Genomic DNA, 22,198 nt, shown 5'->3' with positions numbered 1-22,198 from the left:
CTAATTATATGTTCTTTTACATACAATACCAAGTTTTACTTCAACACTGATGATAGAACCATGAAAAAATCTGAAACTAAGGACTTCGTAAAAAAACTACAGAAAAAGATAGAAAAAAGCGTAAATATAAAAATATTAAAAAGAATAAAATTATTTCAGGATATACAAAATCTAACACAATGCTTTGTTTCTTCATTGAAAAAGTTTGATGCGGCTAGGTGTAACTGGTTTTTTGTTTTGTGTGTGATCTCTTTGGCACTAGGGCCATGGCTACGTCGTCGCCCAGGTACACGCCGGGCTCTTGTCTCGGCGAAAACTTGATCCGTTTCTGCGCTGGTGGCAGGAGATCACCACCATAGGTAGTTAACACCCTAGCGAATAAATATAAACCAGCCAGAACATATTTCGAGCGCACATACCTACTCCAGAGCCAATTGAAACCGAAACCAACACCCACCTTTGAGCGCGATTTGATGTTCCAGGCTCATCGACACCCGAATCCTCACTCGAGCTGAAATCCGATCTCTAAAGCCGCATTTCGACTCTTCACTGCCACTCTCATCGTTAAAATCCACAGTAGAAGGCGAAGATATGCGAGCCGAGACGAGGCGGATTTCTTATCGCGCTCGCACGAGTATGACGCCATGTTTGTTTACATTCGAAACCACTGCCCGTGAGAATAAAATATCTGACGCGTTGCCGCCTGGCGATAAAAAAAGAAACTTCACAAAAGAGAAAACTCCAGTTTTCAAACTATCTCCTAGATGTCGCTAGGTGTTCCATCGAGCGAAAATTTGTATTCTGCAGGCTCGCGAAACCATCGATCATATGTGTTTGATGGCCTATGGAGCGGTCCCGAAAGAGTTAACCCATGGTCTCCTCGATTTGGCTACACTTTCTGCACCAGTTGAGGCGGTGTAGCACTCGCACTCGATTTGCCAGTGCAGCTCGCGCCACCTGCACTTCGGCCCTCGATTTGACGCAGTGCTGCACGAGTTCTTCTACACTTCTGCACTAGCCTCTGTGCGAGTTCTCGTCTTGTGCAAGGTGCAGCGTGCTTTGGCGCGTTTTTTGGTGCGCACCTCAGCAGGCGGCTCCAACTGTAAACGGAGTAGAAACGACAGCGTTTCCCGTTTTAGACGAGAATGGTTGTCACTGCAACAAGATAGTGCGTTTGTGTACAAAACACAAGGTGAGCGCAAAATGACGCCATAAAAAAAAAAAAAGAAAAGAAAACGTGAGCGCGCGCGCAAACACGGATTTCAGCAGACGACGTTTGTGCACTTTTACCCTCGATTTGGCCGCTGCACGGAAAGCACTAGTGTACGGCTGCCCTCGCACTGAAAGAACTGGTGCTCCACTTGCACGACACTTTTGTGAACTAGTGCACAAAGTGCAGCCAAATCGAGGAGACCTCCAGACTCAAGCTCAAACCCTTACTGAATTCATAAAGCACGTCCCAGATCTTAAGTGATGTGCTGTTGGTTATGTGGAGTTTAACATGTTTGGTTAGGTTGCTGACACTATGCTCAAATTTTTTTCCTCTTATGCCTGCATATGTTGCAGATCACTTTTGACGTAAGAACTTGTTGGTTCCCGTTCCAGATATCAAGCGTACAACAAGAGGCTTCAACTGTAAGAACAGCTGTGACTCTCGCACTTACTCCTACGTGTTGCCATCGTTCTCATTTGCCCCGCCAGGAACTACACCTGAGGAGTCTTACCGCATTACAAGTAGGTATGTTTTTATGCTAAATGCTCAGAATTCAGAATGTTGTGTCCAAAGCTTTCAGCTGTGTTGAACATCAGCTCTAAAGAAAAAGCATCACGTTTGTGTTTTCTTTACCGGCATGGCTAGAGTCGTCGAAGGTCAACATTGTGGGCTTAATGGGTCTGGCTACGGGATAACAAACGACCCCGGCTAGCCTCGTTAGAGACGTTGAGCGACGATGTCAGCTCGACGCCCGGAAATGACCCATCCAAAATGCCCCAGAGAGGTACGCGGCGTCCACAAGGGAGACGCCGCGACGGGTTCGACTCACCGACACAGGCGACGACAGGCTCCAAGGGGCCGGGACGAACCAGGGGGTTTATTGGCCCAGTCGTACAGTGCATAATAACGCCAAGACCGGGTTAAGAACTACACTGTACCGACACGCGTCCGATCGGGGCCAAACAGCGCCCGACCGGCCGGCGCGGCGGGGAGGAGACGAGCCGGCCGGGGGCATGGAGCGCCCCGGTATCCGACTCCCTTCTCCTGGACGTGGGGCGGCGAGGGTGCGATACGATCCGCGACCCCTCGCGTTCCCTATACTCTATCCTCCATCTCCTTCCCGAGTCCCTGGAGTCAGGGAGACATCCAGAGAGCTCGCGGGAGAGCCGACCGAGCCCAGAGAGCAGAGAGCCCTGAGAGAGAGAGACCCGCGAAACGGGCGCGTCGCGGTTTTAAGGCGCGGAGGAGAGGAGGCAGGTTCCCGGGCGAGGAGGAGCGACAGCGGCGGCGGGACAGTCGGTGCCCGCCGGCGCGTCGGCCCGCGAGGTTGACGTCACGTGCGCGGGAAAGCGCGCTCGTTCGAACATCGCGCTCGCGGGAGGAGGAAAGGGGATCAAGCGGATCCCCACATCCCCCCCCTCCTCAAGACCCGAGCCCGGTCTGAAGGACCGGCTCGACGACTGCAGGCACAGCACATACCCTACGGGTCCCCAGCCCAAGAAGTCCGCGAATGTCCGCACGTTCGAGTCCACGCCGACACACACGCCCACACTTCGAAGACACGCCGTTCCAAAGTTCGACACGACGCCAGAGTGGTCGGCACGAACAGGGGCCGCCTAGGTGACTCGCCAGGACACCAGGGAGCAGGCCCAAGACCGCCAGGCCGCGGGGCAGCTCACGCCGGCCGCTCGAGCAACAGGCTCGAGGGTTGAAGCCGCCAGGCGTGGCTCGACCAGCTGCAGCAGGAGAGGGCCACCGGAGGTGGAAGGTAGCCGCAGCTGCAGGGTGCCGTACCGGCTGAAGGTCCCGAAGAAGCACCCAGGGCGCGCTCGTCGAAGGCGCCAAGGAGGGGAGCCGCGGCGAGCGACGCCGCACGAGGTATCGTGAGGGAGTGCCCCGAGAAAGCGCCAGAGCGCCCGAGTTGCTTGGGTGTGCCATGGCCCTGGTTAGTGGCGACGTTGAAGCCGCCGGTCGGTGCAGGAGGCGTGTGGCAAGGGCGGTGTGTGGTGCGGCAACTGAAGACTGAAGAACACCGGGCTGGGGACCGAGCCAAGGTACAGTGCTGCAAAAGGGAGACGAAAGGCGAAACCCAAAACTACCTGCCGGGAACAGCGATAGGGGCGTGCAAAGGCTCGGGCCGAAAAAGCGGCCGTAACGCCGGTGCCGCGAGAAACTGGGGAGAGCTAACGGCTGCGTAGTGCGTAACAGCGGTCGCACGGAAGGTAGCCGGCATTCCCGTTTCGCTTCGTCGGCGGCCATCCTCCCCCCTTCCAAAGCGTCGCTATCGGCGACGAAGGCATGGAGGGAAGAATACTGGAACGAAGGGCGTGAGGCCCGCGTCGTTCCCTAGGCCGCCGATTGAGTCGAGTGGCGTGCCCTTCTCCCGCGGTGTCTCTCCGACATCCGCCATGAGAGAGGGTCTACCTGCCGTGTCACGTGGGCTTATTGGGCCAGTTGGTGGGCCGTCGCCTGACGTGACGCGGTTCCGCCCGCCACTGAGGAGAGGGGGCAAACTCGCTGCCCAGCCGGGCGTCGCGAAGCAACGTCTCCGTGGCTGCGGCGTTGGCGCTCGCCGGCGCTCGGTAGGGTTGGACATGGGGCGGAAACGTCGCCCCGCGCCAACGCTCCGCTCGGACGTGAGGACGCATGATCAGGCCCGCGGAAAAAGCCAAACGGGTGAATGTCGCGGTCCTTCGTCCTCATCGCGCATGCCTAGTGCTTCCGCAGGGCGAAAATGTCGCCGATCCGCGAAGCAAACAGCGGCAGCCCGAAAGGAACCGACGACTACGGCTACCGGGGTGGAGTCCCCAAGTGTACGCCGCATTTTGCCGTGGTTGCGCCTCTCGATTGGGTGCATGAAGTGGGATAACTTGCGTGATCCGGACTTCGCGCTGTGGCATGCGCGGCACGAGCGAGAAGAGAAAAGCCTCCTCGCTGTGTGCGCGGCCGGACTATTTCGCAGAGTGACTCAACTTCGTAAAAGTCTTACGGTCGCTCGCTTATCCGGCCTGTCGCGAGTCGGGGAAGCCCAACGCGGCCTCCCTAGACTGCGGCAAATCGTCACCCTAGATGCGCCTCTCGGGGCATTGTCGGGTGAGATTTTATCGGCAGAACTCCCATCCGCTCCTTGCAAGCACGGGTCCGAGGCAAAAAATAAAAAACGCGCTTGCAGCAGCCTGGCTGCATAGCGCACGGGACCTACCGCAACACCAGCGGTCATCAGCCTCCGGCGACAGCGCCGCCCGCTCCATCTCGGAGCGCGACTCACACAGAGCCAAACGACGTACTATTTACATATTTACAAACGGACCTTACTGCTGCGTTCGGAGGAGGTTTGTTCTGCCAAAGGCGATGCCGGCGGACCGCATGTGGGGTACCGCGGGTACGCTTTTCGTCTAGGGATTGCCAAATTCGTGGCAGTGCTCCTTTCGACGATCGCACCGACGAACACATTCGAGCACGTGGTCGCATGTTCCGTCAGGTGCGGCGCGCGTCAGGAACTCCGGGTTAGCGACGGGGGCTACTATCCGCCGCCACGTTCGCGTTTCCCTTCCTTTAGCGCAACGGCAAGAGCGAGGATAGTGGAGATCAACTCGCTACATGCTTGGCCAGGTCGTGGAGCGGCACAACTTCGTAAAGTCTTGCGGCCACTCGCCCAGCCGCCCGCGAGTCACGGAAGTATCGTACACCTTCCTCAAACTGCGGGTGCTCACCACCGTGAAACTCTCAGGGGGAATTTCCTTCGGTGGGATAAACTTCAGCGAGAGACATTGAGCATGTAGCAGATACGAATCCGAGAAATAAAAAAAACGCGCCTGCAGCAGTACGAGCTGCAAAGCGCTCGAGGCTGACCACAATACAAGCGGTTAGTAGCCTCCGGCGACCGCGTCGCCCGCTCACACAGAGCACGACTCACACAGAGCCAGTTAAAATCATATTTACAACACGGATCGTTCTGATCACCGGGCACCTGCTCGTCTCTGCTGGATGCAATACCGGCTGACAATGGGTCTGCTCGGTATGCGATATCGCCCGGGAATTGCAACGTTTGCACGCTTAATGCATTCCCTTCGGGGCTCGCACCAACTGGCCGACGTTCAGCACGTGGCTACGGGGCCAGTCGGGTGCTAGGCGCGTTAGGAACATTCAAGCGGCCACGGGGGCTCACGTGTGTCCGCCACCACGTGGTGCTATCGCTCCCATTGCGCGCGGTGACGTTTTCACGGGCGCAGCTTATATGGCCAGCACGCGTGGTTCGCGTATCCGCTTAAGCCAGCTGAATGCCACGTGGTCCGTCTCCACTACGAACGAACTTTTGTCGACGAAACGGTCAAACTCGTTCAGAACGTGTGGCCCGATCTCTAAGTAGTCCGTAGCACTACGCGGCGAGGGGGCCGCCGTGCTTTGGAAACACGAGATCGTAAGGCGAGCTATGCCTGGGAAACAGAGTGCTCCCCAGTGGGCCTAGCTGTGGACTCAGCGCAATGCATCTCACGCGCGCCGGGCAAGATCGACAACAAAGCGTCGTACAATGCCTGCGCGGGGATGTGCATTGCGGTCCCGGCCGTGTCGTGGGAGCAAAATGCGCTCTTTTGCGACAGGGCCTTGGCGTCCGCGCGTGCGATGATGCACTCGGTAGGACGAATGCGCGTTATCGTCGTCGGAGCAGGATGCTCCCCGACGAGGCGCAAGGGGGCTCCTTGGCGAAACGCAAACTTGGCCACAAAAGCCGTTTGTCGTCTGCACGTGGAGATACATTGGCCGCAGGCTAACGTCGTCCGAGCAAAAGGTGTTCTCGTTTCCGACGTAGCGAGCGTATGGCTCTGCTCCAGGTTCATATCGTACGTCAAGTTCGCAGGCTCGGGATCGCCACTACGTTGAGTCGTACAGAACACAGGAGATGCTGGCGCGGGTCGGGCGATAATCGCCTCGATCCGCGGACAGCGGTGAGCGGCGGGAGCACGTTACGCCGAAGCGTCGTGCTCGGAAGCCGAACCGCTCACCTCACAGTAAATCGCACAGGGACTAAGGCCAAGGGCCTGCTCCGTCGCGCAGTGTCGATACCGTGTTGGGCGCCAATGTGGGCTTACTGGGTCTGGCTACGGGATAACAAACGACCCCGGCTAGCCTCGTTAGAGACGTTGAGCGACGATGTCAGCTCGACGCCCGGAAATGACCCATCCAAAATGCCCCAGAGAGGTACGCGGCGTCCACAAGGGAGACGCCGCGACGGGTTCGACTCACCGACACAGGCGACGACAGGCTCCAAGGGGCCGGGACGAACCAGGGGGTTTATTGGCCCAGTCGTACAGTGCATAATAACGCCAAGACCGGGTTAAGAACTACACTGTACCGACACGCGTCCGATCGGGGCCAAACAGCGCCCGACCGGCCGGCGCGGCGGGGAGGAGACGAGCCGGCCGGGGGCATGGAGCGCCCCGGTATCCGACTCCCTTCTCCTGGACGTGGGGCGGCGAGGGTGCGATACGATCCGCGACCCCTCGCGTTCCCTATACTCTATCCTCCATCTCCTTCCCGAGTCCCTGGAGTCAGGGAGACATCCAGAGAGCTCGCGGGAGAGCCGACCGAGCCCAGAGAGCAGAGAGCCCTGAGAGAGAGAGACCCGCGAAACGGGCGCGTCGCGGTTTTAAGGCGCGGAGGAGAGGAGGCAGGTTCCCGGGCGAGGAGGAGCGACAGCGGCGGCGGGACAGTCGGTGCCCGCCGGCGCGTCGGCCCGCGAGGTTGACGTCACGTGCGCGGGAAAGCGCGCTCGTTCGAACATCGCGCTCGCGGGAGGAGGAAAGGGGATCAAGCGGATCCCCACAACATACCTCCATCTTCCTAACACGAATTCCTCCAGTTAGCTGTTAGTTTAGTTTACATTGCACCTTGTGCCTGCGTAATCTGTCCCTTTGGGAAAAATGTCAATCAAGCTAGTTGGTAGGCATTTATGGTTAACCAAAAGCACTATGGTACGAACGTGCAAAGACAGACAGAACTAACAGACTTATACAGGGTGTCCCAACTATCATGCATTAAGATTTTAAATAGAGCAGTGGCGTTACTCAGAAAACCTAGTGCATAGTGTTTCCAGTAGAGCGGAGTAGTTGCCAGAAATTTTTTGTTCATTATATATAATTAGAAAATTGTAATTAATTACCTAACTCAAAAAATACTGTCCCAATCATTAAGGGGACAGTTGGGTCTTTGGGGCCGAAAAACGGTAAAAAAAAAAGCGCTTTCTGAAAAATGGCATTTTCGGCCTTAACGGCCATTTTTCTATCAGTCTAAATTTCCTCATCAAAAGGAACCATATTTTCTTGTTATTATATTATAATAGCATTTTAAAGTGCACTTTACAGCTCAGTTCGTGCAGAATTCGATGGTGAAATGGCACTTTTCTTGCAATGCAAAGCTAGCATTTTGTCCTCAAATATCTTGACACCCAGAGCAGGTACAACTGTAATTCTTTTTGCTTCTGATACCGAAATGTGTGGAGAATACAATGTTGGAAACAAATTTTTCAAATGGAGGCTTTGGAAAATTATTATTGTGTTCAATTGGCACCACCTGCGTGCCATTTCTGGCAGAGCGCGGGAGAAGCGAAGTTCACTGTGTTGTAAAACGACCAAAAATAGCTAAATCAAAAGAGTTCTTCCTACGTTGTATTCTTTAGTCATTTGTCTGCCTAGGCACGTGGTAATTGCCATCCTGTATGGAGTGGTTATTTTGTAACTGTCACCCAAAATAATGGCAATTAACCATCAATTAACTCAAAATATAATCAACTTACAAAAATTTAATGGCAGATTTGAAATCAGCACAAAAAACTCTATAATGCAGTGCAGTTTCATTAAAATTGGTTGGTAAATAAAAAAAATAGCTTTAAGACCAGTCTGCCCCCTTAATTAACTTGCAGGTACCATGAGAGACATCTAACTGTGGTTTCAGCAACGAACTAATTGCGTACTCATTTATTCTGACTGATGAAGAAACCCCGCGAAATATAAAAAAATACCATGTGATGGCACCCCTGCCCGCATCATAAACCAGCGCCCTCAAATAAGCTGATTGAAAGCAACTGGTTTGCTTGTCACACACCCGAAGATACAGCGCATCACCTTGATAATGGCATGGAAGGAGCAGCAACAGCAAGTTTCGCGTGGTGCATGTGGCAGATAAGGCACAAACTTGGTCGTGATTTATTCTTTCTTCTCTTTTCTTTTCTTTATTTTGTTCTGGCTAACTCAGAGGGAGCCTGTTCTACGGCACTGCTTTATGATGTGGGCGAGAGCGCCGTCATGTGGTATCGCTCATATTTTGTAGGGTATCTGTCAGTCAGAATAAATGAGTACGCAATTAGTACGTCACTGAAAATACCGCGGTTAGATGTCTCTCGTGGGTACTTCCAAGTGCCCCATTGACACTTTAATGATGACTTAAATATCATTAACGAAAAAATTACTGGCCACTACTCCAGTGTACTGGAGAGATTATGCAGTTTTCTTATACAACACCATAGTTCTTTTTTAAAATCTTGGTGCACGATAGTTGGGACATCCTGTATGTACAGGGTAATGAATCCAGAGATTTTTCACATTTGTCCTGTGCCATAGCGTCATTCAGTGACAAACCACAAAACAGTAAGCGAGTCTCAACGGTGAGGCATGAATATGGCAAGAGGGCAGCGATAGTACTCGAATTGCTGCTCGTTGTTGAGACGCCCCAGCAAGTTATCACATGGTTCAACTACAACAAAATGCAAGTTTGGCGCATTGGCAAGACCTTCAGGGAATGCAGTAGCTGGGAAAACATAGCCTGTATTCAATAGCGAGGCACGCATGCAGGCAACCATGTGAGTGCGCCGCCACTGGTTACGTCGGGCTCCGTGGGATGGCGGTTCTTGTCCGTGCTAAGCGCATGATGTGGGTTGGACATTCCAAGCGCTAGCCCGCCAAACGCAAAGTAATGCCTCGACTCCAATGTGAGTGCGATTAATAGCAACTCTGTAGACACCACCGTTGAGAATCGGGTTGAAACGGAGCAGACGACGCATGCCGGTGTTATATTTTTCTTTGGCGTGCGGCCGCAGTGGCACAAGCCGCACCATGTTTGTGGCGCTTCGGCCATGTTCGTGGCCATTTCAGTGTTGTCAAACGAAGAAATTGACAGCTAAACTTTTTAATGAATACCACCTATAGAGCCAAGCACAGAAAATGAATAGATCTGATCCCAACAAACAGCATAATTCTGCCGGTGATGGAAGCAAAATGTCAGTAAAGACCCTTTGCTGAGCACAGCTGGCCTCACAGGAACATTGGGCGTGGTGAGGACCACAATAAATTTGGCAGAGCGTGAAGGCCTGCAGGACTTTGTACTGAACAACTGCCAACTGTTAACTGAGTATAACGAGCTTGGTATGAAGGTGAAGGACTAAGCTGCCCTGAATGTCTTGAAGTGCACTAGTGCTGGCTTTGTTCTCGAACAGGAAGGATGAGCAGATATGCCAGAATGCTCCAGACGTACCCACTGCTACATGTGCGAAATTTCCCGCTTCTGTGATAGTGCTAGCTGTGGTGTGTAGTGAGGGTGACATCATGGCACCCCACCTTTTCGGGGACAGTTTGAGGATCACTTGCAGCAATGTCAACATGTTGGAGAGATGATTGTGAAGCCCTAGATGGGCGTGTTGGCTGCCAGTAGGAAGTACGTGTGCTGGCAGGACTCGGCTCCAGAGCACAAGGCAAGCACCGGGAGCTCACATTTTTTGTAATCTAGCTTGACCCCAGGCATTGCTGCCTTTAGGAATTACAGCAGTCATTTGGAAAAAATTCACGCCCATGTGTTCGAGATTTCGGCTCACGTTAAAAGATCCCCAGTTGGACAAAATTAATCTGGAGCCCTCCACTATGGCGCGCCTCATCATCTGTGTAGCGTCGGCGCATTAAACCCCATAATTAATGAAATCAATCATTCTGAAAAATTACGGTGGCACGTCATGCAATCCTAGTGCCAACACTTTTTGTTTGCACTTGATTCCAGTGCTGCTGCATTTTCATGGCAGTACCACAGTGTGTGGCACTTCTTTAAGGGGGGACACTGGTCTTAAAACAACTTCTTTTAATTTTCAAGTAAACTCTGTGAAACTTGCCAGTCTTGCTATGTTTTGTCCACTGATTTCAAATATGCCACTATTTTTGCAGTAGGTCAATTAGTTCCCGAGATAATTAGAGATAATTAACCATTTTTGCCCAAACAATAGACAAAGCAGTGTTAGCTGCAAAACTGTAATCTTCATATTTTCCAATATGTACTATGAACCTTGGTGAATGCAATATAGGAAGCAGTTTTCTGATGCACCGCTTGGAACTAATTTTACAGCTCATTAAACTTTGGTGTTTGAAACAGGCAATCGAAATGGTTCTTTGCCACTGGTGCCACCAAGGTTTAATGAGCTGTAAAATGAGTTCCCAGTGGTACATCAGAAAACTGCTTCCTATATTGCATTCCCCAGGGTTCACAGTATTGGAAAATATGAAGATTACAGTTTTGCAGCTAACACTGTTTTGTCTATTGTTTGGGCAAAAATGGTTAATTATCTCTAAGTATCTCGGGAACTAATTGACCTAGTGCAAAAATAGTGGCATATTTGAAATCAGTGGAGAAAAAATAGCTAGACTGGCAAGTTTCACAAAGTTTACTGGAAAATTAAAGAACTTGTTTAAGACCAGTGTCCCCCCTTAAGGGCCCATTGTGAGAAACCTTTTGGTGTGTTAACCATTGATTATCTACTTTCAGGTGAAAGAATAGATGAAGTAAACAAGATCATGAGCCTGTATAAGGGCTGCCACAACTACCACAATTTCACATCTGGAAAGTAAGTTTGCTATGATTGATATTGACTTGCCACTGCAATAGTGGTCTGCGGTCCTGGAATCACTTTTTCTGTATTTTTATTTAGTTTTAAATTCTCTGTTAGTTCATCCTTATTGTATGTTCCATGTGTGGATTAGGCAGTAGGTATGGTCAGTGATTGGTGCGGCAGGCAGTGTAGCACTGAATCTGCTATTGATGGTTTATTTTAGTTCTTGCTGGAGGCTACTCTTGAACCAATCAGACATCGTAAAAGTAAAAGCCAAGAGCCAAAGATGAGTATTACTGTGAACTGAATATTTCTTGTGTGTAAATGGCTTGCGCTAACAATATCTGCTGGACCGAAGCGAAAGGGACGAAGAGAGAGAGACTACACAAAGCCTACAGCGATGTGGTTCACTGGCTAAGTTGCTGGGGTATTGATTCACGAAGCCACGCGCTCTATTCTTGACCAAGGAGCTGTATTTTTTTATGCAGACGGGGAAGGCCCATGCGTGCAAAATTTCAGCAGGTAGTGAAGATGCCCAGGGGGTCGATTTTCAGCCCTATGCTATGGTGTGCCTGAAGTGCCAGTCTATAAAGCTGCTTAAAACAATGTCCTGAACCTCACACCAATGCAGTGAGCTCCGGTTTACCCACCTCCTCTCGCTTATGGGAGGGTCTGTGTAACTAACAGTATTTCCCCCAGGCAAATTCTTTATAAAAAACGTTGCCCCTTTCTGTGAAACCACCATCTGTGGGCTGGAGTTTGCTTTCCCTTCTGTCCTATACTCCAAGGAATTTCTCTTCATCTATTGTGTGGTCTTATCAAAACATTGAGCTTAGTGTTAATAGTGTTAAAGTGCATCAGAATTCACATGCTTTTCTCATGAAGAAGATTCTGCCTTTGAGGGTAAATCTGAAACTATTACAGGAAAATTTTCCCCACATTTATGTTTATGCTGACTACAATTTCGTAGTGTCCCTGGAGTGAAAATGTCGGTGATTACACTGGAGGAAGGAAGAGGGCCTGTGTATCAGTCTACTTGGGCAGCTTCATTGCATGTATTGCTGGAGACTGGAATGAAGTGACTGCTGTCGTGAATGGAGTGTCTGTTGGGGGCAGCACACATTGAAGTACCCACACATTCAAAGTGTTGAGGGGCCGCTTGTGCATTAGAATAAACATACAGGCTTCATGTGGGGTTAGCTTTACAACTGACATTGCCGTTGAGCATTGAACTGCTCAGCTTTGCTTCACGGTTTGCCGCCTTGCTTGACATTTTCGAAACCACTGCTGTTGTACCCCATGTAATATCCTGAAGGGCCATTGTTGTGGCCCTTCTGGATCTGCTCGCTTTTTCTGTGCCCATGTTCAGACACCAAGACCGTGTTTGCATTGCTTTTTTTTCTTTACTGATTGTGGATGCAAACATTGAAAAATGTGCTGGTAAACATTCCTATAAGCTCTGCAAAGGGATGGAGTAGTGTTTTCTTTGCAGTTTTAAAATTTACTCGTTGAATGACATGTTTTTGTAGTTACAGTGCATATTTTTGTATTAGATGATGGTTGCCTAAGGATTGGAACTCAAAAAATAAGACCCCAAAAACTTTTCATCCTATTTCGTCCTCAATTGGATTTTTTTTTCTCTTTTATTTCCAGGAAGTCCCAGGACCCCAGTGCAATGAGGTACATCATTTCTATTGAGGCAAGAACCTTTTTGCTTGTGCTCACACCCGTGTGCTTGCCATGGGGAACATCCACAACTGATAGCCGCGATGATGCGCTGGTTCCAGTGTGGCCAGCCGTTTGTCCAGGGTGATCTGGAGTTTCTGCAGATCTGCATCAAGGGCCAGAGCTTCATGCTGCATCAGATCCGCAAGATGGTCGGCCTGGTCATTGCCATTATGCGGGGACACACAGACGAGTCAACCATTCGCCGGGCCTGGGGCCCCGAACGGGCAAGTAAACGGAGGTCACTCATCCTCCTTTCTTTGTTTGATTAGGATGTCCTCCTGTGGTGGGTGAATATGGCGTGACAAGCTGAGCTGAGTGCTGATGTAACATGTATTGTGACCCGCTATGGTGGCTCAGGGGCTGAGGCATGGTGCTGCTGAGCCCAAGGACGTGGGTGCAATCCCCGTCTGCGGCGGCTGCTTTTCAGATGGAAGGGAAAAGTGACAACGCCCGTGTGTTCAGATTTCAGTGCACATTGAAGGTCCCCAGGTGGTCAGAATTAATCCGGAGCTCTCCAGTACAGGCACCTCATAGCCCAGGTGTAGCTTCAGTGTGTTAAACCTCCAAAATTTGATGTGTTTTGTTCTGTGTTGCCATTGTGTTCAGTTGTGTTATCTTTGTACCACAAATAATTTTCCCCGCATTGTCCCTAGCAGTAGCAACATCTATCACTAAGTTCTCCTCAGCATTGTTAAAGGGACACTGAAGACAAAACCAAAGTTGGTCTAAATAGAAAGATTTGCGTCCCCAGAAAATGAATATTATTCCGGTCTCTGGCAGTACCTCTAAAATAATCTCGTACATAATAATAAAAAAAAAAATGAAGCTATCAGTCGCCCAGCAGAGATGATGTAAACAGTGACTTGACTGGATGTGCCAAGAGTCAAGTGACAAACAACAGGACGAGAATCGCGCACACAAGCTTTCAAAGAAACACGAAAATCTTTCTTTACACGTTAACTTTCATAAATCATAAACAATTATAGATGTACAGGTATAATTTAAGCCATGCCAACATTCGCAAGCTGCCAAGCTGCTGGCGGTTGCGATGGTTATTGCAGGTTTGGCGTAGCCACATGCCTGTTGCCTCCAACTCTACTACCAAGGTTGCGCGAGGTTAGCCCATCTGTTGAGCTGTAAATTTGAATGTCTTTTTCGAGTTTTCGGACGAAAGTGCACACACACGCCTGCATAGTAATAGCACACAAACGCATGCGTGCTGCCTTTCAAGTGCTTGACACCGGAGTACCTAGGAGCCATTTTTGTACTAGGCATTGCGTGCTGTTACAAGTGGAACTAACAGATGGCACCACATAGTCAAACAGAGTGCATAGACAGCAGGCCGACCCACAGTGTGAAGGCCCCAACCGCTGTCCGCTAGACGTTTTGCAGGTAAAGTAAAAGGCCGCGCTGCACATTCACATTGTTGAATCATCATAACACAGTCCGTGCAGCACCAAGATTGGTGCACACAGAATGGGGGAGCTACGGACGTGTAGGGCGGGCCAATTGTTTTGTCGTATGCGCTGAGAGCGCGATCAGTGGCTCCTGCGGCCGCGATGGTTCGCTTGGTAGGTTTTAGTTTTCCTGCTAGACCACACCGCTGTCTCACTCGCTTCCCGTCGCCATTTGTGTCACTCGAAACGTCATGAAATAGCGTGAAACAAAAAAGCGATGTTCAATTAGTAATTTCTTGGTAATTAAAGCATCTTTCGCTGCTGAAGAAACGCTGACAGGACTACGAGCCATTTCAACTTTCATCTGAACCTAACTTGCTAGTTGCCTTCAGTGTACCTTTATGGGACACTGGAGGCTTGAGCATCAAAAATATCTTGAGCATCAAAAATAAGGGAAAGAAAATGTTTTCTGTGTTAGTTTTACATCTGCACTGTAACACTGCAGAAAAAGCATAAAAGTAATGCTTACATAACGCAGGGGTGAGACAGCTGCGCATATTGCGCAGTTCTGATACAAATGTGTTTTCCTGCGCCGGGCTGCTCCAAAAGCTTGAAATACGCAAAAATTGCGCCAAACTGCTCCAAAACAGTCTGAGAGCCAAGGATTTTAACGCTCCCATCAGTTTCGGTGGGGAAAAATGCTTACTGACGGCACAATTTTCCAGCACCCCAAAGGTGATGCTGTTTGTAAAGGTTTAATCGATTGATCATTTAATAAAAAACCCGCATAAATTTTCCCCGAGATAGTCTTTTTGAAAGTCACAATGTCGGGTTGCATATGTTATATTCTGTGAGATTTTAAAGGCTTCCCATCCAAAACCATTGCAAAGTCCTGTAGAAAAAATACTTATGTGTACTGAGGCGACAAACTACTTGTCCAAGTTGATGAAAAAACGGCAATTTTCGGAGCGCCGTATCTCCGAACGACATCACGGGGCACCGCCATCTTGGTGTGGAGAAGGTTAGGAAACATGGCCGCCGAGCGAAGCAGTAGACTGCTCTTCGCCGATTTCTACCGTGGTTTTGGTTATGAGGGTGGCTGGGTTTACACTTAGTCGTTTGGTCTGTTGCGGGAAGTTGCGCGACTCGAAAGACGGGAGGTCATCAGAAACGTGGTGCCCGCGAATTCGCCGAGTTTCGGCCTTGAGTGTGATGCACGGTGCGTGCTTGAAGTTAAATTTCGGACTTATTGCGGTGTTATAAAACGCTGAGTTATTGCTGCCTTTGGCAGCGAGCTTGCGAGCGGCGGGAATGGGACAATCGACACTGCAGAAGTGGCGGCGCAGGCTACATCACCGCAAAATGTTCAAGCAGTGTCCGATAGCGGGACAGGCTATTATTACACGCTAGTAATAATAGTTTATCTATCTGAAGTGAAATTTAATGCCAAGAGGGAGGGGGCTAAATGTACCAACATTACTCAAATTACGATCGTAGTGAATGTGCACATTGGGGATTGAAATGGGAGGGCTGGTGAGGTGCGACGACTGTCACCTCGCTTTACGCAACTTTTGCCGTGGTTCTGTGCGTAAAGCCCAGTCTGGGATTAGAAAAATAATAATTTGTGCATTCACATTATAATAAAAATGCTTTGCAATTGCTTAGTTTTTTAATTCGATATTTCCAACGGCGCTCCACACTATCTATTCATAGAGCCTCAGAATTTAAAAATGGTTTGTGAAATGGTAGTGGAATAGAAAAAAACTTATTGAAATGCTGTTTCAGTGTTATGTGCATTCAAAACCGATTAAAAAGTGCACTTTTCTCCCCGGAGTTGCCAAAAATGTTGATTGATTGATTGATTGTGGGGTTTTAACGCGCCGACGCAATGCAGGCGATGAGGCGCGCCGTAGTGGAGGGCTCCGGATTAATATTGACCACCTGGGGATCTTTAACGTGCGCCGAAATCTCGTACACACGGGCGTTTTTGCTTTTCGCCTCCATCAGAAAAGCGGCCGCCGCGGCCGGGAATCGAACCCGCGACCTCGTGCTCAGCAGCGCAACGCCTTAGCCACTGAGCCACCGCGGCGGGTTAGTGCTGTCTTTGCTAAGCAGTCTTCTTTACCGGCCTGGTACGTTTGGAATAGGGCGTAACATGGTGTATGCACTGCTAAGACGGCAACCTAGCCGTTTAATGGGGAACCGCAGCCTAAATGCTTCTACTCGCACTAAAACTTTGCAACCATAGCCAATTGAAAATCTGTGGTGTGACACGGACGGCCTCGAGCGAGCCGCGTTTTCTCTGGCGTATATGTAAGAAACTCTCAAGTGCATATGACGCCTCCGCTTATATCGTTTGCGGAGGGTGACCAAGCAGAGCAGTCATAACGCTGGCTAGCTCGTTAGCAACAAATCCTGGAGTAAATAAAAACAGGCAAACCCCTAAGGGAGCCGGCTTTCGCGACGGCAACATTTTGTTGCAAGAAGGGCGCAGTGCTGGGCGCCTACAGGTGCAGTGGGAGTCGTCGTTGGAACCACGGAGATGGCTCGTTGTGGCCGCGCCCGAGAGGCAATTTCCTCGCACACCTGAATGACCATGGGGCCGGGCTCCGCAACTCCCGGCACTCAGAGTCCAGCACCGACGCAGAGATTTCAGCACTCACTTCGTTCTCATGGAAACAAGAAGAAGAAAGAAAAACCACCTTCCTCGTTTTCGTAGTGCCACCCGGCTGCTGAAGCTCCATAAAGGACGGCGAAGGTGGCCCTTGCTTACCATTGCCAGTGGCACCCTCAAGGCTGTCTCACTGAGCGGAAAGACGCCGACAGAGAGAAGACTTCTGGTCGCTTTCATAGTCTTATTTCTTGAGTGCATGTGGGAGTTTGAAAATGCGAGGCGTGTACTTCGTCATTTCTTTTGTTATTGTTGTTGTCGCTCATGAGCTCGTCCCAAGAGGGACCGTAAAGAAATTACTGCAACCTAAAGAGTTCCCTGCTTGTTATCGAAAATGATGTGCGAACAGAGGACCGTCCATGCAAGGTCTTGCCCACAAAAGCAAGATGAGGCAAGTTATTCTTGTATGTGGAAGCACGACCGCCTTTTATTTCGCTTTACTGCTGTTTCTGTCCTTGAAAATGGCTCCTTTTTCCTTAGTCTGTTCTTAGCCAAATTATCTACTTTCAAGTTAAGCTGACTGATACCTAACGACAAATACTTCCATGGCTTCTGATTTTTCCAGAAATAGCTATGTCATTTAAGGTCTGGCAACACTTTTTTTTGGGGGGGGGGGGGATATCAGCTTGGTAAGAAAACCACGCGAGAAGACCTTTATAGACAGCGCTGCTGAATAAAAACTAGTCACATTTTTCTTTGACAGCTGAGCTGATTAAAGGGACTCTGAAACACTTCCCATAAACTCTACAACTCTTTCCTTCACGTCTGGAAGCACCGCGAAAGCCAGCAAGGAGCTGCGTGAATTGTTCGTCGCAGCAGATACACCTTCCGTTTCTGCTTTGCTTTTGTGACTTTCTTTTTAAAGTGGCTATCAAATGCGTTTGCTGCAACTATTCCTTTGCTGCAACTAAAGGAAAGCTGGCCGATAGCCGCTACTTGGCCGTAATGACGTAATTCTAGCGGTGGAAGAACGTGAGACCGTGAAAGACAGAAAACGTTTTGAGCAAGTTTCTAAGTTATCTGATGGGCATAGAGCAGTCATTTTTGACTGAGGTACTTTGCGACCCCTAATATCAGTACTGGATGTGTGAGACTACGTTCTGCAAGCATATAAGATTTCCAAAAATGTTGAAAATGTGCTGTAGGGTCCCTTTAAGTTTTCTTCTGTCCGTGCGGATCGTTGACAAAAAATTTCGCTCGGCGAAGTGGAGAGGGGGAAATTCTAGGCGAAGAAGTGTGACGGAAAGTGGAGAGGGGGAAAGGAGCCCACGAGCAGGTGTTGGGAGTGCGCGCCTCAAAAAAAGAAAAGGACAAACAAAGGCTTGCCTTGGTCGGAATCAAACCTGGGTCCCCCGCGTTATGACACCGGCGTCTATGCGATTGCGCTATATTTTTTCTTTATTAAATGGGATAATACGCTCAAACACGGTAGTACGAGGACTACATAGTCAAGCAAACAAAAGTATACAATGAAGTTCGGAAAAGCACCAATACGTCAAAATACGGGCAAACGCACACAAGCGTTCGTTTGACCAGTCAGGTGGCTGGTCAAACGAATGTACAAACACCATGTACAAACACCATGTACAAACGACACAGTTTCTCGGAAATATGACTGTTGACCTTGGTGGCTCCGCAGCCTATCACATAAGCGACATCGCCACAGACCGTACCGACCAGTTAACGCAAACATGTCATGGGGTGGCTCACCAGGATACCGAATGGCAAAAATCAGATTGAGAAATTTAGGCGTGATATTCATGTCTTTTCCGAGCGCTCGCTGCAAAATGCCCCATAAAAAGTATCTCTGCAATCTACAGAACAGTAATCAATTGTCTCTGGTCGAGAACAGAGGTGTCAATCTGTCGACCAATATATAAACAGACCCAGGTCTTTCATCCAAGTTTTAACAGGGAGCGTACCAGTGTGTAATTTAAAAAAAAATGTTTACCCCTTGGCAGAACACATATTTTACACACTCTATTGAGGACGTCCTGGTAGGGACTGGAAGTGCGGTACACGATATAAAGGCATGGTAAAAAAGAAAAAAAGAAGCCCAGAAACCAGGGCATCAGAAATAGACCCGCGCGAAGCAATTAATGTGTACTTAAGGCTGAACCGAGCCTGTAAGACGCGAAACGTGTCAACCACTTCTTTGAGAAAACCCCGCGGACTTCAGACTGCTTCTACTGTCACCAAAGACACAACAATATCAGGGAGAAAATGTGCAAGACGTGCTTGCAGTACAGCTTTTAAAAACGGATGTTTAACATCTTGAAAGTAGAATGAACGAGAAACAAGCTGCCAAACAAACAAGCAAAAAGATGAACAAGCCTAAGACCAAAAATGTGATTTTTTAGGCCCCTATAAGGTGACATAATAAATGTCGTTCTTTTTCTCCAAATCAAGGTTCTCCTGCTCCAAAATCAAGATTTCACTGCTCCAAAAACTGCTCCCAAATCTGATTAAGCTGTCTCACCCCTGATAACGTGACGCAATGTCACCCAGGTGTTGTTGCATCACGTTAAGCCCCAAATTCGAATTTTGTTTTTGGTCACCTTGAAATTGTGCTGAAGTGGAAGTTGTGCTTTAGTTTCTGGTCTAATGCTGCATGCTTGTTTCCACTTGTAGCTGGACATCCCCATTGCCCCAGCCTTGGGCCTGATGCTGGAGCATGTGCACTACGACCGCTACAACAAGCGATACGGCGGTGACGGTCTCCACGAGCCCCTCAGCTGGGAGGAGAAGCAGGTGGGGGCTCCCTCTGCACCGCTGCACGGGCGTGAAGCTGGGGCCTTCCCAGTTGCTCGCATCGTTGGGCTAATAGACTCACAAATATTTGATGCCCCCATGTGCCTGTTTGATTGAAGCTCTTTCGGTGTAGTTGCACTGCTGGGTATACTCTGTGTGGTATGTCGACTAATACAAAGATTTCTTACGACTGCATGCCTTGTGAATGCCACTTCTGAATGAATCTCCAAGGAGTGAAATTGTTTTGCAATTGGAAAAGCGAAACGCAAGAAAAGGGATGGACACTGGTGTTGGGGATCTTTATGTCAGCATGAGAGTTTGCTGCATCAGAGGAATGAACGATTAATGAGCTGTGAGACGAATACAGAAACCAGTGTTTGAACTTGAAGTTGTGGCACTGTGTAATTCTTGTGCGGTGTGCACTTGACCGGTACTAGGTTGTATTCCATTCAATTTTGCTTCATGACCTTTATGCTCACACTTAGGTTTCCCAGGTGTGACAGTCACATTTTCATGAGTGCGGAGTGTTGTGCTAAAATATACCAAGGGTTTAGTGTATAGCAATAGAGGGCCTGCTGGTTAGATGCAGCTCATATGTCTCTCCTTTTGTTTGAAGTTGGAACGTTCGTATGATAGTACGCGAAGGTCAAACATTGTGGGCAAGGATGGGGCGACCGTGTGGCTGAAAGGGGTGTCATTGTAGTACATTTTTTTTTTTTTCAAACGCAAGAGTCGCAGCTGGGGCTGCTGCCTGGCCTTTTTGCAGCCAGTTGTGGCAGGGGCTATGTGCAGCTTCCAAGCATGCTTGCCTTAGCTTGTTTCCTTGTTTGCCTTAAGAAACAAAACACCACTTTAATCTCTGGTCAATTATTAAAGCACTGTTCAGCAGATCCTGACTTACTCCTGTGTCCAGCTGCCCTCTTCACTCAGTGCATTTATTTTGATGCTTCTGTCTGTTATTCTTACCCCCGAGAGGAGACACCTGGAGCAAGCGTGGCTCTGCATGGTCATGGTGTACTTCTACCAGATTTAGTAGGAGTGCTGGAATATTTGTAAACACTTTAGCAAACCAGGTTCCCAGATTGATTCCAGGTAAAGAAAATGCAAAGGTAATCCCCTAAATGAGGACAGCCACGTCCCCTCATGTCTTCGGCGTAGACACAAGCAGATAGAGTGGAACCCCACTGATACGTTCCCCGGACTTGCGACGACCCGCTTCTTGCGACGGATCACTGCGATCCCGGCATAGAGACAATGCATTAAAAACTCCAATGATATGACGCTCGGGTGCACGCGGTGCGCTTCATACGACGGACCCTGGCGGGTATAAACTGACGTTTTCCCCATCTTTTACAACACTTCACCGTCCCTTTTTGACCTGTCTTTATTAAATGCAGAGCATTTCTTTAACTCGCATGTAGCGTCCGCCGTCCGTCCGCAACAGCTCAGCGCGCAGGGGCGCCCTCTCCCCCACTCCTCCTCTCCCGCATCACGCTACCCTCCTCGCTCTCAACAACAGGTCCGCACCCCTCCCCCTACACTATAAAAAAAATAATAGTTATCGGCGCCTGGTTTCGATCCCACGACCCTGTGGGCGGAACGCGAGGTACATGGTGCTCTTCCCACTGCGCCACAAAAGCGACACAGAATCAAAGGGTACGAACGCGCCTTATATCCTTGACTCATTCAAACTACGTCAAGAAGCTGCTGATACACGGCAGCAGTTGCATCGATCTCGTCTTCACCAGTTGTTGCAACGCACGACAACTGCTTAAAGACCCCTTAACAGTACACTTTAGCGACCACGAAGCCGTCGTTCTCAGCGTCCAATACAACGACAACAGCAACAAATAAATAAATAACGACTTACAACAACCTACTCCTTGCCTTCACTTCTTGCGTCTCAAAAAAAAAAAAGAAAAATTGGACCCATCTCTCCACGAGGGGGGACTCGAGTCGCAAAATCACGAAAGTAATAATTAATATATGAAAGAAAATAATTAATAGTAATAAGCAATAATAGTTAACACATTCACTACCACCCCACCACCACCCCCCAAACACTAACGTTAACGCAATACAACCACCCCCTACGCGACGCATTTACTCGAGTCCCCCCTCGTGGGGAGATGGGCCCAAATTTTTTTTTTTTAACCCCTGTGTGACGCTGCTTGATGTGCAAAGGTCCACAAGCGAACTGGACCACTTGCTGAAGAGACGCAAGCAAGTAGGCGAGTACTCGCGAGTGGGAATTAACCTTCGGTGGCCCCACGCGGCAGCAGAACGCCAACCGCGAGAAGTCAAGGTCCAGGTGGCTGGCGGGCTGTGAATCTGAAGTTCCCATTGTGCCCAGAAACGCGAAAACACATACAACGCAACCCCACACCGATGACGAACACCCGCTTTCCTCGCCCGCTCGATCCAAGTTTCTTCCTTTCACGACGTTCTCTGCTTCTCTGTGTCTTTCAAAGCCACGTTGTCGCTCTGCTCCTTTCTTTGCCGCTTTTTTTTCTAGCGCAGCCTAGTACTATCATTTGTTTCACCTAGCCTCGGCAGTTCCACACTCTTGCCTTTTC

The 22,198-nt window shown here is 49.5% G+C and overlaps 1 protein-coding gene across 2 annotated transcripts in view; it reads left to right on the top strand.

Moving 5' to 3' along the window:
- Positions 1-22,198, top strand: part of Pus1 (Pseudouridine synthase 1) — a 46,340-nt gene that overhangs the window by 13,410 nt on the left and 10,732 nt on the right. For both annotated transcript variants that reach the window (XM_077688165.1, XM_077688164.1), the window contains exons 5-9: positions 1,606-1,734; positions 11,012-11,090; positions 12,729-12,774; positions 12,863-13,027; positions 19,503-19,622. In XM_077688165.1, the coding sequence (XP_077544291.1) occupies positions 1,606-1,734; positions 11,012-11,090; positions 12,729-12,774; positions 12,863-13,027; positions 19,503-19,622 (539 nt within the window). The remainder of the gene's footprint in view (positions 1-1,605; positions 1,735-11,011; positions 11,091-12,728; positions 12,775-12,862; positions 13,028-19,502; positions 19,623-22,198) is intronic.

Source organism: Haemaphysalis longicornis, unplaced genomic scaffold, assembly GCF_048455015.1.
Source record: "Haemaphysalis longicornis isolate Haplotype H1 unplaced genomic scaffold, Haemaphysalis longicornis Haplotype H1 scaffold_1, whole genome shotgun sequence".
NCBI lineage: Eukaryota > Metazoa > Arthropoda > Arachnida > Ixodida > Ixodidae > Haemaphysalis > Haemaphysalis longicornis.
The sequence above is the reverse complement of the archived record's forward strand: the minus strand, read 5'-3'. Positions and strand labels throughout refer to the sequence as shown.